The sequence below is a fragment of the Loxodonta africana genome, chromosome 7 (genome assembly GCF_030014295.1).
Source record: "Loxodonta africana isolate mLoxAfr1 chromosome 7, mLoxAfr1.hap2, whole genome shotgun sequence".
NCBI lineage: Eukaryota > Metazoa > Chordata > Mammalia > Proboscidea > Elephantidae > Loxodonta > Loxodonta africana.
The window spans coordinates 85959004-85971558 of record NC_087348.1 but is presented as its reverse complement, the minus strand read 5'-3'; the positions used below and the strand labels follow the sequence as shown (position 1 = coordinate 85971558).

The window sequence follows — 12555 nt, the reverse complement described above, 5'->3', positions numbered from 1 at the left end:
TAGTATTCCGTCATTTTCTATGCTTTGCAATACCTTTAGTAGTAGTGTTGTTAACTCTTCTCTGAAAGTTTGGTAGAACTCTGCAGTATAGCCATCTGGGCCAGGGCTTTTTTTTGTTGGGAGTTTTTTGATTACCTTTTCAATCTCTTTTTTTGTAATGGGTCTATTTAGTTGTTCTACTTCTGATTGTGTTAGTTTAGGTAGGTAGTGTTTTTCTAAGAATTCATCCATTTCTTCTAGGTTTGCAAATTTGTTAGAGTACAATTTTTTGTAATAATCTGATATGATTCTTTTGATTTCAGTTGGATCTGTTGTGATGTGGCCCATCTCGTTTCTTATTCGAGTTATTTGTTTCCTTTCCTGTATTTCTTTAGTTAGCCTGGCCAAAGTTTATCAATTTTGTTAAGTTTTTCAAAGAACCAGCTTTTGGCTTTGTTAATTCTTTCAATTGTTTTTCTGTTCTCTAATTCATTTAGTTCAGCTCTGATTTTTATTATTTGTTTTATTCTGGTGCCTGATGGATTCTTTTGTTGCTCACTTTCTCTTTGTTCAAGTTGTCGGGACAGTTCTCTGATTTTGGCTCTTTCTTCTTTTTGTATGTGTGCATTTATCGATATAAATTGGCCTCTGAGCACTGCTTTTGCTGTGTCCCAGAGGTTTTGATAGGAAGTATTTTCATTCTCGTTGTATTCTATGAATTTCCTTATTCCCTCCTTGATGTCTTCTATAACCCAGTCTTTTTTCAGGAGGGTATTGTTCAGTTTCCAAGTATTTGATTTCTTTTCCCTAATTTTTCTGTTATTGATTTCCGCTTTTATGGCCTTGTGGTCTGAGAAGATGCTTTGGAATATTTCGATGTTTTGGATTCTGCAAAGGTTTCTTTTATGACCTAATATTTGGTCTATTCTAGAGAATGTTCCATGGGTGCTAGAAAAAAAAGTATATCTTGCAGCAGTTGGGCGGAGAGTTCTGTATAAGTCAATGAGGTCAAGTTGGTTGATTGTTGTAATTAGGTCTTCCGTGTCTCTATTGAGCTTCTTACTGGATGTCCTGTCCTTCTCTGAAAGTGGTGTGTTGAAGTCTCCTACTATAATTGTGGAGGTGTCTATCTCACTTTTCAGTTCTGTTAAAATTTGATTTATGTATCTTGCAGCCCTGTCATTGGGTGCATAAATATTTACTACGGTTACATCTTCCTGGTCAATTGTCCCTTTTATCATTATGTAGTGTCCTTCTTTATCCTTTGTGGTGGATTTAAGTCTAAAGTCTATTTTGTCAGAAATTAATATTGCTACTCCTCTTCTTTTTTGCTTATTGTTTGCTCGATATATTTTTTCCGTTCTTTGAGTTTTAGTTTGTTTGTGTCTCTAAGTCTAAGGTGTGTCTCTTGTAGGCAGCATATAGACGGATCGTGTGTCTTTATCCAGTCTGAGACTCTTTGTCTCTTTATTGGTGCATTTAGTCCATTTACATTCAGCATAATTATAGATAAGTATGTGTTTAGTGCTGTCATTTTGATGCCTTTTTGAGTGTGTTGTTGACAATTTCATTTTTCCACTTACTTTTCTGTGCCGAGACGTTTTTCTTTGTAAATTGTGTGTTCCTCATTTTCATAGTATTTGACTTTATGTTTGCTGACTTGTTACGTTTTTCTTGGTTTTTATTTTGAGTTATGGAGTTGTTATACCTCTTTGTGGTTACCTTAATATTTACCCCTATTTTTCTAAGTAAAAACATAACTTGTATTGTCCTGTATTGCCTTGTATCCCTCTCCATATGGCAGTTCTATGCCACCTGTATTTAGTCCCTCTTTTTGATTATTGTGATCTCTTACATATTGACTTCAATGATTCCCTATTTTGAGCATTTATTTTTTTTTAATTAATCTTAATTTGTTTTTGTGATTTCCCTATTTGAGTTGATATCAGGATGTTCTGTTCTGTGACCTTGTGTTGTGCTGGTGTCTGATATTATTGGTTTTCTGACCAAACAATTTCCTTTAGTATTTCTTGTAGCTTTGGTTTGGTTTTTGCAAATTCTCTAAGCTTGTGTTTATCTGTAAATATCTTAATTTTGCCTTCATATTTCAGAGAGAGTTTTGCTGGATATATGATCCTTGGCTGGCAGTTTTTCTCCTTCAGTGTTCTGTATATGTCATCCCATTGCCTTTTTGGCTGCATGGTTTCTGCTTAGTAGTCTGAACTTATTCTTATTGATTCTCCCTTGAAGGAGGCCTTTCTTTTATCCCTGGCTGCTTTTAAAATTTTCTCTTTTCTTTGGTTTTGGCAAGTTTGATGATAATATGTCTTGATGTTTTTCTTTTTGGATCAGTCTTAAATGGGGCTCGATGAACATCTTGGATAGATATACTTTCGTCTTTCATGATGTCAGGGAAGTTTTCTGCAAGCAGATCTTCCCCTATTCTCTCTGTGTTTTCTGTCATCCCTCCCTGTTCTGGGACTCCAATCACATGCAAGTTATCCTTCTTGATAGAGTCCCACATGATTCTTAGGGTTTCTTCATTTTTTTTTAATTCTTTTATCTGATTTTTTTTTCAGCTATGTTGGTGTTAATTCCCTGGTCCTCCAGATTTCCCACTCTGCATTCTAATTGCTCGAGTCTGCTCCTCTGACTTCCTACTGCATTGTCTAATTCTGTAATTTTATTGTTAATGTTTTGGATTTCTGAATGCTGTCTCTGTATGGATTCTTGCAACTTATTAATTTTTCCCCTATGTTCTTGAATAATCTTTTTGAGTTCTTCAACTGTTTTATCAGTGTGTTCCTTGGCTTTTTCTGCAGATTGCCTTATTTCATTTCTGAGGTCATCCCTGATGTCTTGAAGCATTCTGTAAATTAGTTTTTTTATATTCTGTATCTGATAATTCCAGGATTGTATCTTCATTTGGGAAAGATTTTGATTCTTCAGTTTGGGGAGTTGTAGAAGCAGTCGTGGTCTGCTTCTTTATGTGGTTTGATATTGACTGCTGTCTCCGAGCCATCACTAAGATATTGTAGTGATTTATTCTATATTTGCTCACTGAGTCTTATCTTGTTTTGTTTTCTTTCAATACATGTGGATGGGCTACTAGATTGTGCTGTCTTGATTGTTGTAGCCCTTGACTTACTTATGACCTATTACCAGCTGGTTTGGGCTGCTACCAGATATATATGCCTGAGTCCATTCACTATTCTTGAGTAGAATCTGATTTTGAGTCATCAAGTGCGTGATGCACCCTATCACCTATCCACCTTGAGAAGTAGTGGTGATAGTTGTGTGCACCAGATTCTAGTAGCAGCTTGGGTTCACACTCCAGGGGGGACATGATGCTGACAGGCTTTCCCCAAGTGTCAGTGAGGTAGGTGTGTCTCTATTCCTAAAGCACCTTGGTGGGTGGGCTCTGCAGCTGTACCTTAGGCCCCCAATGCAAGTACCTCTACACATTGGTAGGTGTCACCCTCCTTAGACCCCTAAGGCAGGAGGCTAGGTGGTCTGGGGGGAGCTTCAGCCCTCAGTTCCCTGTTGTGGGTCAGTGAGGGCTCTGTTGAATATGCAGAGATATCAGACCTGGGCAACTTGTCTTTCCAGTAAATCTGCTAAAAAAAAAAAATGCAGTCAGATCCCTATCAGAAATGCCTTTGCATTATAATAGCCACCTTGTTCCCTGTAGGGATGAAAGCCTGAGACTGTGGATCACATATGCTTGGCTGGAGCTGGTTTTGTGTTTTTAGTCCAATTAGGGAAGGATTTTTGGTCCCTGGGTTTTTTGTGGTTGCTTCTCTCAGGCCGGAAGAATGGGTTAGGAAAAGACCAAAAAAAAAAAAAAAAAAAGAAAAACCGCAGAGCAGTTCTCCCTCTGGCTCAGGAAATTCCAATGTTAATGAAGCCACCTGGGAAGGGGAGGGGAGGGTTCAGAAAAACAGGAGAGAGTAGCACCCTGGAATATAGACAAAGTTACTTATCTTGCTTGGGATGACTATTTTATCTGAGATTCCCGAGCGGCGTGTCACCTATATGTGCTGGCTGGGCAGAGATTGCTCCCGAGGGTCAGGCCTGCAGAAGCCTCGGTCAGTTCCTCCATTGCCAGTCCAAAGCCCCGTGTCAAGGTTCCCCGGCTTGGATGCTGCACTCCTGGCTCCAAAACCAGTTGCTGCCTCCCAGGGACTTCTCCTCCTGCCAGCCGCGTCGCCGTGCCCGGACCCCCTCCCTGAGTCAGTTCAGGGGGGTAGGGCTGTGCCCCGTGTTTGCACCGTCAGAGAATGTGGTGTTCAGCTCTCCTGCGTCCAGTCCAAAGCCCCGCGCCAAGGTTCCCTGGCTGGGACGCTGCACTCCTGGCTCCCAAACCAGTCGCTGCCTCCCGGCGACTTCTCCTCCCGTTAGCTGCGTCGCTGCCGCCGGCGTTGACCGGCTGGGCCCCCTCCCGAGGTCAGTTCAGGGGTTAGGGGTGTGCCCCGTGTTTGTGCCCTGACAGGATGTGGTGTTCAGCTCCCCTGCGCCCAGTCCTAAGCCCAGCGCCAAGGTTACCTGACTGGGACTCTGGCTCCAGGCTCCGAAAACAGTCTCTGCTTCCCCGTAGTTGTTCGTTTTCCGTCTGTCACTCAGGTCAACTCTTTAAATCTGTGTTTGTTGGTCTGGGTTCGCAGATTGTCATGTTTGTGATCGATTCACTTGTTTTTGCAAGTCTTTGTTGCAAGAGGGATCCGAGGTAGCATCTACCTAGTCAGCCATCTTGGCCCCCCTCCCAATGCTTCCATTTCATCTTTTTTTGAGAAAGGAAATTTGCAGCATTAATGGTATTAATGATCATTACAGCTAACAAAAAGAAGCAGCATAATGGTGCTTAAGAATGTGGGCTAAACTTCGTGGTCTTAGGCAAGTTATCCAAGCACTTGGTGCCTCAGTTTTCTTATGTGCAAAATGGCGATGATAATTGTACCCACCTTATAGGGTAGTAATTGTTGTTGTCATTATTGTGTACTGGTATTGTGTACCGTTGAGTTGTTTCAGACTCATAGCGAACCTGTAGGACAAAGTAGAACTGCCCCAAAGGGTTTCCAAGGAGGGGCTGGTAGATTCGAACTGCCAACCCTTTGGTTACAAGCCTGAGCTCTTAATGACTTTGCCACCAGGGCTCCAACAGGCATTAGTCATTGTAATTATTCTCAGTGCCTATTATATGCCGGGCACATAAGAAGTGTTTTACAAGTATTCTCATTTAATCCTCACAATAACCTCAAGAGCTAAGATATTAGTTCTAAAGATTTTTATGGGTGAGGAACAGGCAGATGTATGAGCTTGGAGTCAAAGGGACTGTGCTTCCGTTTACTTCCAGTGTGGTCACTGACAAGTCTCCTCACCTCCCAGGCTCTGTTTCCTTGTCTACAGAAGGGTTAGGATGCTACTCGCAAGCTTTGGAAGGCGAGGGGTTTCATGGGTAACGGGTGTGAAAGCCCAGGGTGGTGTCTGGTTACTATTATGATGTAATAAATTCCTGTTGCTGTTAGTTGCAGTTGAGTCAGCTGAGCCTCGTGGTGACTTTACGGAAAACAAAAGGAAACGTTGCAGGGTCCTGCACCATCCTCACAATCATCGGTGTGCTTCGGCTTATTGTTGCGTCTATGGTGTCAATCCCCCTCCTGGGGAGTTTCTCTCTCCACCCCCCGCCCCACCTGCTACTTTATGTGTCCAAAGTATGCAAAGGGAAGTCTCACTATCCTTGCTTCTAAGGAGATAATTTCCTACTAAAGTGCTAAATGGTTTATATTCTTTCTTATGTTTACAGTCACATTGTGAGGTCAGATTCTTGTCCTTTCTTTTTACATGCTGAGGTTGTAACTTTTTGGTAAAGTCTCATTTCACCCTCAAGTATTAGGGAAACAGGAGGAGAAGGATGCAGCCTCCCTTGCATCAGACACTACTTGATTCTTGGGTGTCGTTAGGTGCGGACAGTAACTTTAGCACTGCGTCCAGAGGAGCCACAATCTCTGCGGAAAGGTTAGAACAGCTGGGAGTATTGGGAAGCAGAGTGGCCCAGCTGGATTGGTCTGATGACTGCTCCTCTTAGTGGTGTCCTCGTTCTACCCTCAAACCTCTGCATCTGCTTTAAAGAGAAAAGGGACTGGAGATAGGGGACAGAAAAGTTGGTCTTTAAATTACCCTGTGGGCAAAGAACCTGTTAACTATGAAGTGCCAGGACTCACAATTGCTGTTTCCCCTATTTAAAGCAATTGAGAGAATCGTCTTTGTCTTTAGACAAACTTGGTTTTGGATTCTGGCTCCATCGCTTAGTTTCACGACCTTGGGAAAATTATTTAACCTCTCTGAGGCTTGATTTCCTCATCAGAAAATATCCCACGGGGCTAGAGGATTAAGTAAGGTAATATGTGTAAAGTATATGTACATAAGATGAATGTTATTTTTTGACTCTTACTATTATTTAGTAAGAAAATATCAGAAAGCATGGTACATAGAGGAGAAAAATGGGGCAGGCCAGGGCAGCTTTAATCTAGTACAGGGATCTAGGAATCTGTAGGAACCACAGAGAAAGGAAGCATCCAAGTTACCAAGTGCCTGAGAAGGCAGTTCTCTGGCCTTACTTCAGCTGGGACTGTGGATGCGTGGCTGTGGCTTAACCCTGCGGTGCACAGAAGGTTTTGTCTGTCCTCCCACAGAGGACACTATGCAGAACGGCAGTTGGTGACAACACAGTTCCCATATGGGCCACAAGCCACATTTATTGTGAGAATTTCACATAGGATGTCGGCTTAGCTGCTATTTTGCAGTGTGAACCAAGCTGTATGTAGAGCAGAAGCCCTTCCCTTTGGGCTCAGACCTGTCAGATAATGCCTTTCTTGCCTGACAGTTGGAGATTCGGTCCATAATCTAGCACATGGCCCTGAGAATCAGACAGTCTTGAGCTGAGACCAGTTTCATCCAATTACCAATGTTTGACTTGGGGCAAGTTATTCAGCCCGAGGCTCCGTTCCAAACTGACAGGTAACATCCTTAGCTCAGTGTGTGGCACATGGTCAATAAGTGCTAGCAACTACTCTTTATATTTTCTTTTGGTGAAAATATACACAGCAAGGGATACACCATTTCAACAAATTCTACATGTACAATTCAGTGACATTGTTTACATTCTGCAAGTTGTGTATGTAACTGTTCTCAATATCCTTTTCCAAATTATTCCACCACCATTAACGTAAATTCGTTGCCACTTAAGCTTCTCATCTAACCGTTCGAGATGCTGTTGTGAATTTGATCCCACATAGACAAATCTTTTCAACTATTCTTAGTATCATCATTAATAATCATTATCACAAACTAATTGGTATAACTGTGCACACTCAGGGTGGAATAAATGAGTATATTTAGCTTTCATTGCTGTACACCCATTGCCTAACACACTACACAGCAGAAACTCAGTTTAGCGAGTCAGACGGTGCTTGTAAAACACATCAGCTGTTTATTCCTTCACCAAACATTTATTTAGTTCCATTCTGTGCCAGATCCTGTGCTAGGTTCTGGGGGCACGATGGTACTAAAGGTAAACATTCTCTAGCTCTGTGAAGCAGGTATCGTCTCCCCACCCCTGTCCCCTGCCTGCCAGCCAAGTAGTCTCTCCGGCTTCCTTTTGTGAGTGTATCATCATACTCAGTGCTTTCTTCCAAAATATTGTTAGTGTGCATTACTATCTCCTCGCCAGTTCTGAGCTAGCAATCCAATTTCTGGCTCATGATGAGGGCCACCTACTGTGGTCCCACAGGCTGAGAACCACAATTCCAGGGCCTTATTCACACAGATTAAAATGTGAATGGTGACCCCTACAGTCGTACAGAGTGGTGGTCCTGACGTTGATAGTTGCTCATATTATGTATAATAAGTACGTGATTAGACTGTGGTGGACTCATCCCTCCTGCAGACATGTACGTATTAAACTCAGCCTAGGGAGATTGTATGGAGGGTTGGGATGGATGAAATGACTCCCTCTATGAACCTTTCCTCTACCAGTTCTATCCTTACAATTCACCAAAGAGATACCTCCAAAGAACAGAGGCAGAGGAGGGAATAATGGAATTTGGGTATAGTTCAGGGGCTTATGTTTCTGAACTAATATTATAAAGAAGATCGTGCTGAAAGAGTCTTAGACTTTCATTAATATGGGGAAAGGAACTATGTGAGAAAATACTATGTCTTAGGTGCTTTGCTAGCCGTCTAACTTCACAGCGTCAGGCTGATTCATGAACGCAGATATTGCAGACAGGACAGCTGAGGCTCTGTGAAGTGACTTAACTTTTACAAAACTGCAGTTAGAAAATGGCCAAGCCAGTGAAAAGCACAAAACTGCGCAGTGACTATTCAGAATATTTAAAGAACTCCTACAAATCAATAGGAAAAATGTTCAAAAAAGAAAATATTCAAATAGCCAGTAAACATACACAAAGGTACTCATTTTATTAGTAATCAGGGAAATGTGCATTAAATCCACAATGTGATACTGCTGAAAACAAAACAAACAAACTAACAAAAAGTAAATCCCTCAATGACTTTGAGTTAATTCCGACTATAGGACAGGGTGGAAGTGCTCCATATTGTTTCGAAGGTGTGGCTGGTGGATTTGAACTGCTGACCTTTTGGTTATCAGCCAAGTTCTTAACCACTGTGCCACTAAAGAAAGGTTTAGTTTATTTATTTATTTTTTAGTGGCACTAGGGCTCCCAATATTGCTATAGGCACCCTGAGTGGCTATAACTGGAAAGATCAACAAAATCAAATATTGATGGGGATATAGAACAATGAAACTCCCCTACTCTGCTGGGGTGAGTGTAAATCGGTACAACTACTTTGGAAAGCTGTTTGGAAGAATTTACTAAAGCTGAGTATATTCACAGCCTTTGATACATAAGGAAACCCTGGTGGTAGAGTGGTTGAAGGCTACAGCTGCTAACCAAAAGGTCAGCAGTTTGAATCCACTAGGTGATCCTGTGGAGCTTTTGTGGTTTTCATGGGCATGCTGTAAGCGCAAATACAAATTAGAAGAAAGAAAGAATAAAAAGGGAAAATGTTAATTTTCCCTGTTGGAAAAAAGGGACGAGCACCCCGCCCCCATCCTCTCTTCAGAGCATCTCCTTTGAGAGACTTGTAGTTGTAAATTCTTTCTCTGCCTCTTTGAAATGTATGTAAATCTTTTGAAAGGCAAAATAAGCCTCTTGCCAATTTTACAACCCAGGAATGTTTCCTCAAGGGCATGGAAGTCATCTTTGTGAAATGTAATCAATCAAGGAAGACAGCATCCCTATCTCCCAGTTTCCTGGGAGGACAGGAGTCTAACTTCAGCTGACACTTGCCTCCAAGTGGCAAACCTGCCTCTGGCCATAAAGGTATGAGAAATGAATTATTTTTCTTTGGATAAAGGCAATTGGCAAACACAGGTGGCTATCCCAATTACCAGGTGATTTTAGGATGACAGATGAGGCTGAAGTCTTCTTACTTAAGGAATAATTATGATTTACCTTGAGGACATGCATGTTATGGGTTGCAATGGCTTGGCTATATACAAGGATAAAATTCCTTTCTGTCTTAGCAATCGCTTTAGTAAATTACTTGTGCTGTGCATCACAGTCTGGTTCAATGCTTGATTAATGATAAGATTGCTTTCCTTATCTTACTTTTGTAGAGAACTTGTCTGGGTCAACAGGAGATTTTGTTTTTAATTATGGTTCTCCAACAATAGGCAGGGTGGCGAAGATTGGACTGAAACAATGTGCACTTTTCTAGCTGAGACTGAACAAGGCAAGCCTCTGCCTTCTTGTTTCAGCTCATACTGTAAACAAGTGTCCTTTTCACAGTTCATTTAGTGCCATGTTTTTCACATTTTGTAGGTAATTTCACTGTTGAAAATGGCCCGCGAACATTGTGCCAAAGTGCTATCTGATGTTCCTAAGACCAAGGACACTACAGAGAAGATCTTACAGAAGAAATTCGTGTTAGATGAGCTTCATTCAGGCGTGATTTATAGTGCTGTTGGCTATGAGTTCGACATTAATAAATTAACAATATATAGTAAATAATGTGTCTTTAAACAGAAACACACATAAAACAAGGCTATGTATTGATTGGTTGGTGAAAATGTTGTGCCCAGAGGCTCACAGAAACTTAACCCTATAATTCCCTTAGAGAAATGGTTCCCGAACCCAAATCCAAACCCATGGCCTTTGAGTCAATTTTGACTCATAGCGACCCTATAGGACAGAGTAGAACTGCCCCATAGGGTTTTCCAAGGCTGTAATTTTTATGAAAGCAGACTGTACCATCTTTCTCCTGAGGAGTGGCTGGTAGGTTGGTAGGTTCAAACCACCAACCTTTCAGTTAGCAGTTGAGCACTTAACCACTGTGCCACCAGGGCTCCTTAGAAAATGGCTCACTAGTCACTAACTCAGTGTTTGTGGAGACTTCATAGACTGTAACTACTGCAAATGGTGAGAATCAACTGTATATACCTGACAGAAATGCATATATTTGCTCACAAAAGACATGTACTAGAATGTGTATGGCAGCGCCTACTATTCATACTAGCTCCAAACTGGAACCTATTCAAATGTCTACCAACAGTAGCATGGATAAATATATTGAGGTATAGTCACACAATGGAGAACTATACACCAATGAGAGTAAATGAACTACAACTACATGCAGCAATAAGGATGAATCTCAGAGACATGCAGTTGAGCAAAGGAAGCCAGACACATAATGTTCATACTGTATGACTCTAATTACACAAATTTCAAAAATAAGCAAAATGAATTTGTGACACTGGGAGTCAGGATAGTGGTTATCTCCAATGGAAGAAGTGACTGGAAGGGGTCACAAGGGAGTATCTGGGGTGCTGACAATATTTCATTTCTTGATTTGGATGCTTGTTACACGAAGGTGCTCGCTTAGGAAAGTAAATAAGATAAAGCTTTCCAGATTAGAAAGAAGTAAAAGGATCTCCAATCACAGATGATGTGACATTTTATGCAGAAAATCATAAGGAATCCACTAAAAGCTATTAAATTTCAACAGAAATTTACTCTCTTTTCCTCATTATTTACTCTGAGAAGACACTCTGGGGGAGGTAGGTTTTTAGCTATAGCTCTATAGGGTTGCTAAGAGTTGGAATCGAGTCAACGACAGTGGGTTTGGTTTTGGTTTTGTTATGTGGAAAAAGGAGGTTGCTTAGACCAAAGAGAATATAGTTACTTAGTAAAGATCTGAGTGACTAATGAAATAACCATAAGCAGTTAGATCAACTCAGAAAAATTACTCAATACCTCTTTACTCAAAGAGAAGATTAGCCAGAAAATGGAAGGAAATAGAGATTCTAAGAAGAATTAGGTTTCTTTCATGGGTTAAAAGGGCATGGGGCAGATCTTCCTTCACAGCCTACACATAAAAAACCGAAACAAAACAACAAAACCTTTCAGTTAGCAGCCGAGCACTTTAACAACTGTGCTATGAGGGCCCCTTGGGGTACACTTAGTAGGGACTTTATAAATGATGATCAAATGAATGAATGTCTCTTATCCCTAGGGTGGACAATTCCCTCCTGGAATGGCTATGTTCTTGTGCAACACCAGCACTTTTGCACACCCTACCTTCCTCCTCACTGGCTTTCCAGGCCTGGAGGCCTTTCACCATTGGGTATCTATCCCCATCAACTTGACCTGTGTGGTTTCCATTCTGGGCAACAGTATCATCCTCTTCCTGATCCACACAGACCCAGCCTTACACGAACCCATGTACATCTTCCTGTTCATGTTGGCAGCATCTGATCTGGGTCTCTGTGCCTCTACCTTCCCCACCATGGTGCGGCTCTTCTGGCTAGGTGCTCGTGAACTGCCCTTTGACTTCTGTGTAGCACAAATGTTCTTCATTCATGTCTTCACCTATGCGGAATCTGGCGTGCTGCTCGCCATGGCCTTCGATCGCATCATTGCTATCCGGAACCCTCTGCACTATGCCACAATCCTTACCCACTCAGCCATGGTCAAAGTGGGGGCTGCCATTCTAGTGAGGGCTGTTCTGCTCAACCTTCCAGGACCCATCCTCCTGCGGCGTCTGCTCTTTCCCCAGATCAGCATACTCTCGCACTGCTACTGCCTGCACTGTGACCTTGTAGGGCTGGCCTGCTCAAACACCTGGGTCAACAGCCTGGTTGGCCTGGTCTCCATCCTCCTCTCACTGGGCCTTGACTCCTCCCTTATCATGCTCTCATATGCACTGATCCTACAGACAGTGCTGGGCATTGCATCACCTGGGGAACGGCTCAAGGCACTCAACACGTGTGTCTCACACCTCTGCATTGTTCTCATCTTTTATCTGCCCAAACTGGGGCTGTCTGTATTGCACCGAGTAGAGAAGCACAGCTATCCTGCTCTAGCAGTGCTCATGGCCAACCTGCACTTTGTGGTCCCGCCTTTCATGAACGCCATTGTCTACTGCATCAAGTCTAAGCAGATCCGCCAGGGCCTCTTAAAGCATTTCCAACAGAAGAGAGTTGATGTCTCTTAA

The 12555-nt window shown here is 42.1% G+C and overlaps 1 protein-coding gene across 1 annotated transcript; it reads left to right on the top strand.

The window, feature by feature from the left end:
* The first annotated feature begins 10839 nt into the window (after nucleotides 1–10839).
* On the top strand, nucleotides 10840–12555 carry LOC100662725 (olfactory receptor 51G2-like). The gene has a single exon (XM_064289273.1). The coding sequence runs from the start codon at nucleotides 11596–11598 to the stop codon at nucleotides 12553–12555; it is 960 nt and encodes a 319-aa protein (XP_064145343.1). The 5' UTR covers nucleotides 10840–11595.

What these genes read in the sequence shown, in the direction of transcription:
- LOC100662725 (XM_064289273.1), top strand. Translation starts at nt 11,596, where the DNA reads ATGGCTATGTTCTTGTGCAACACCAGCACTTTTGCACACCCTACCTTC.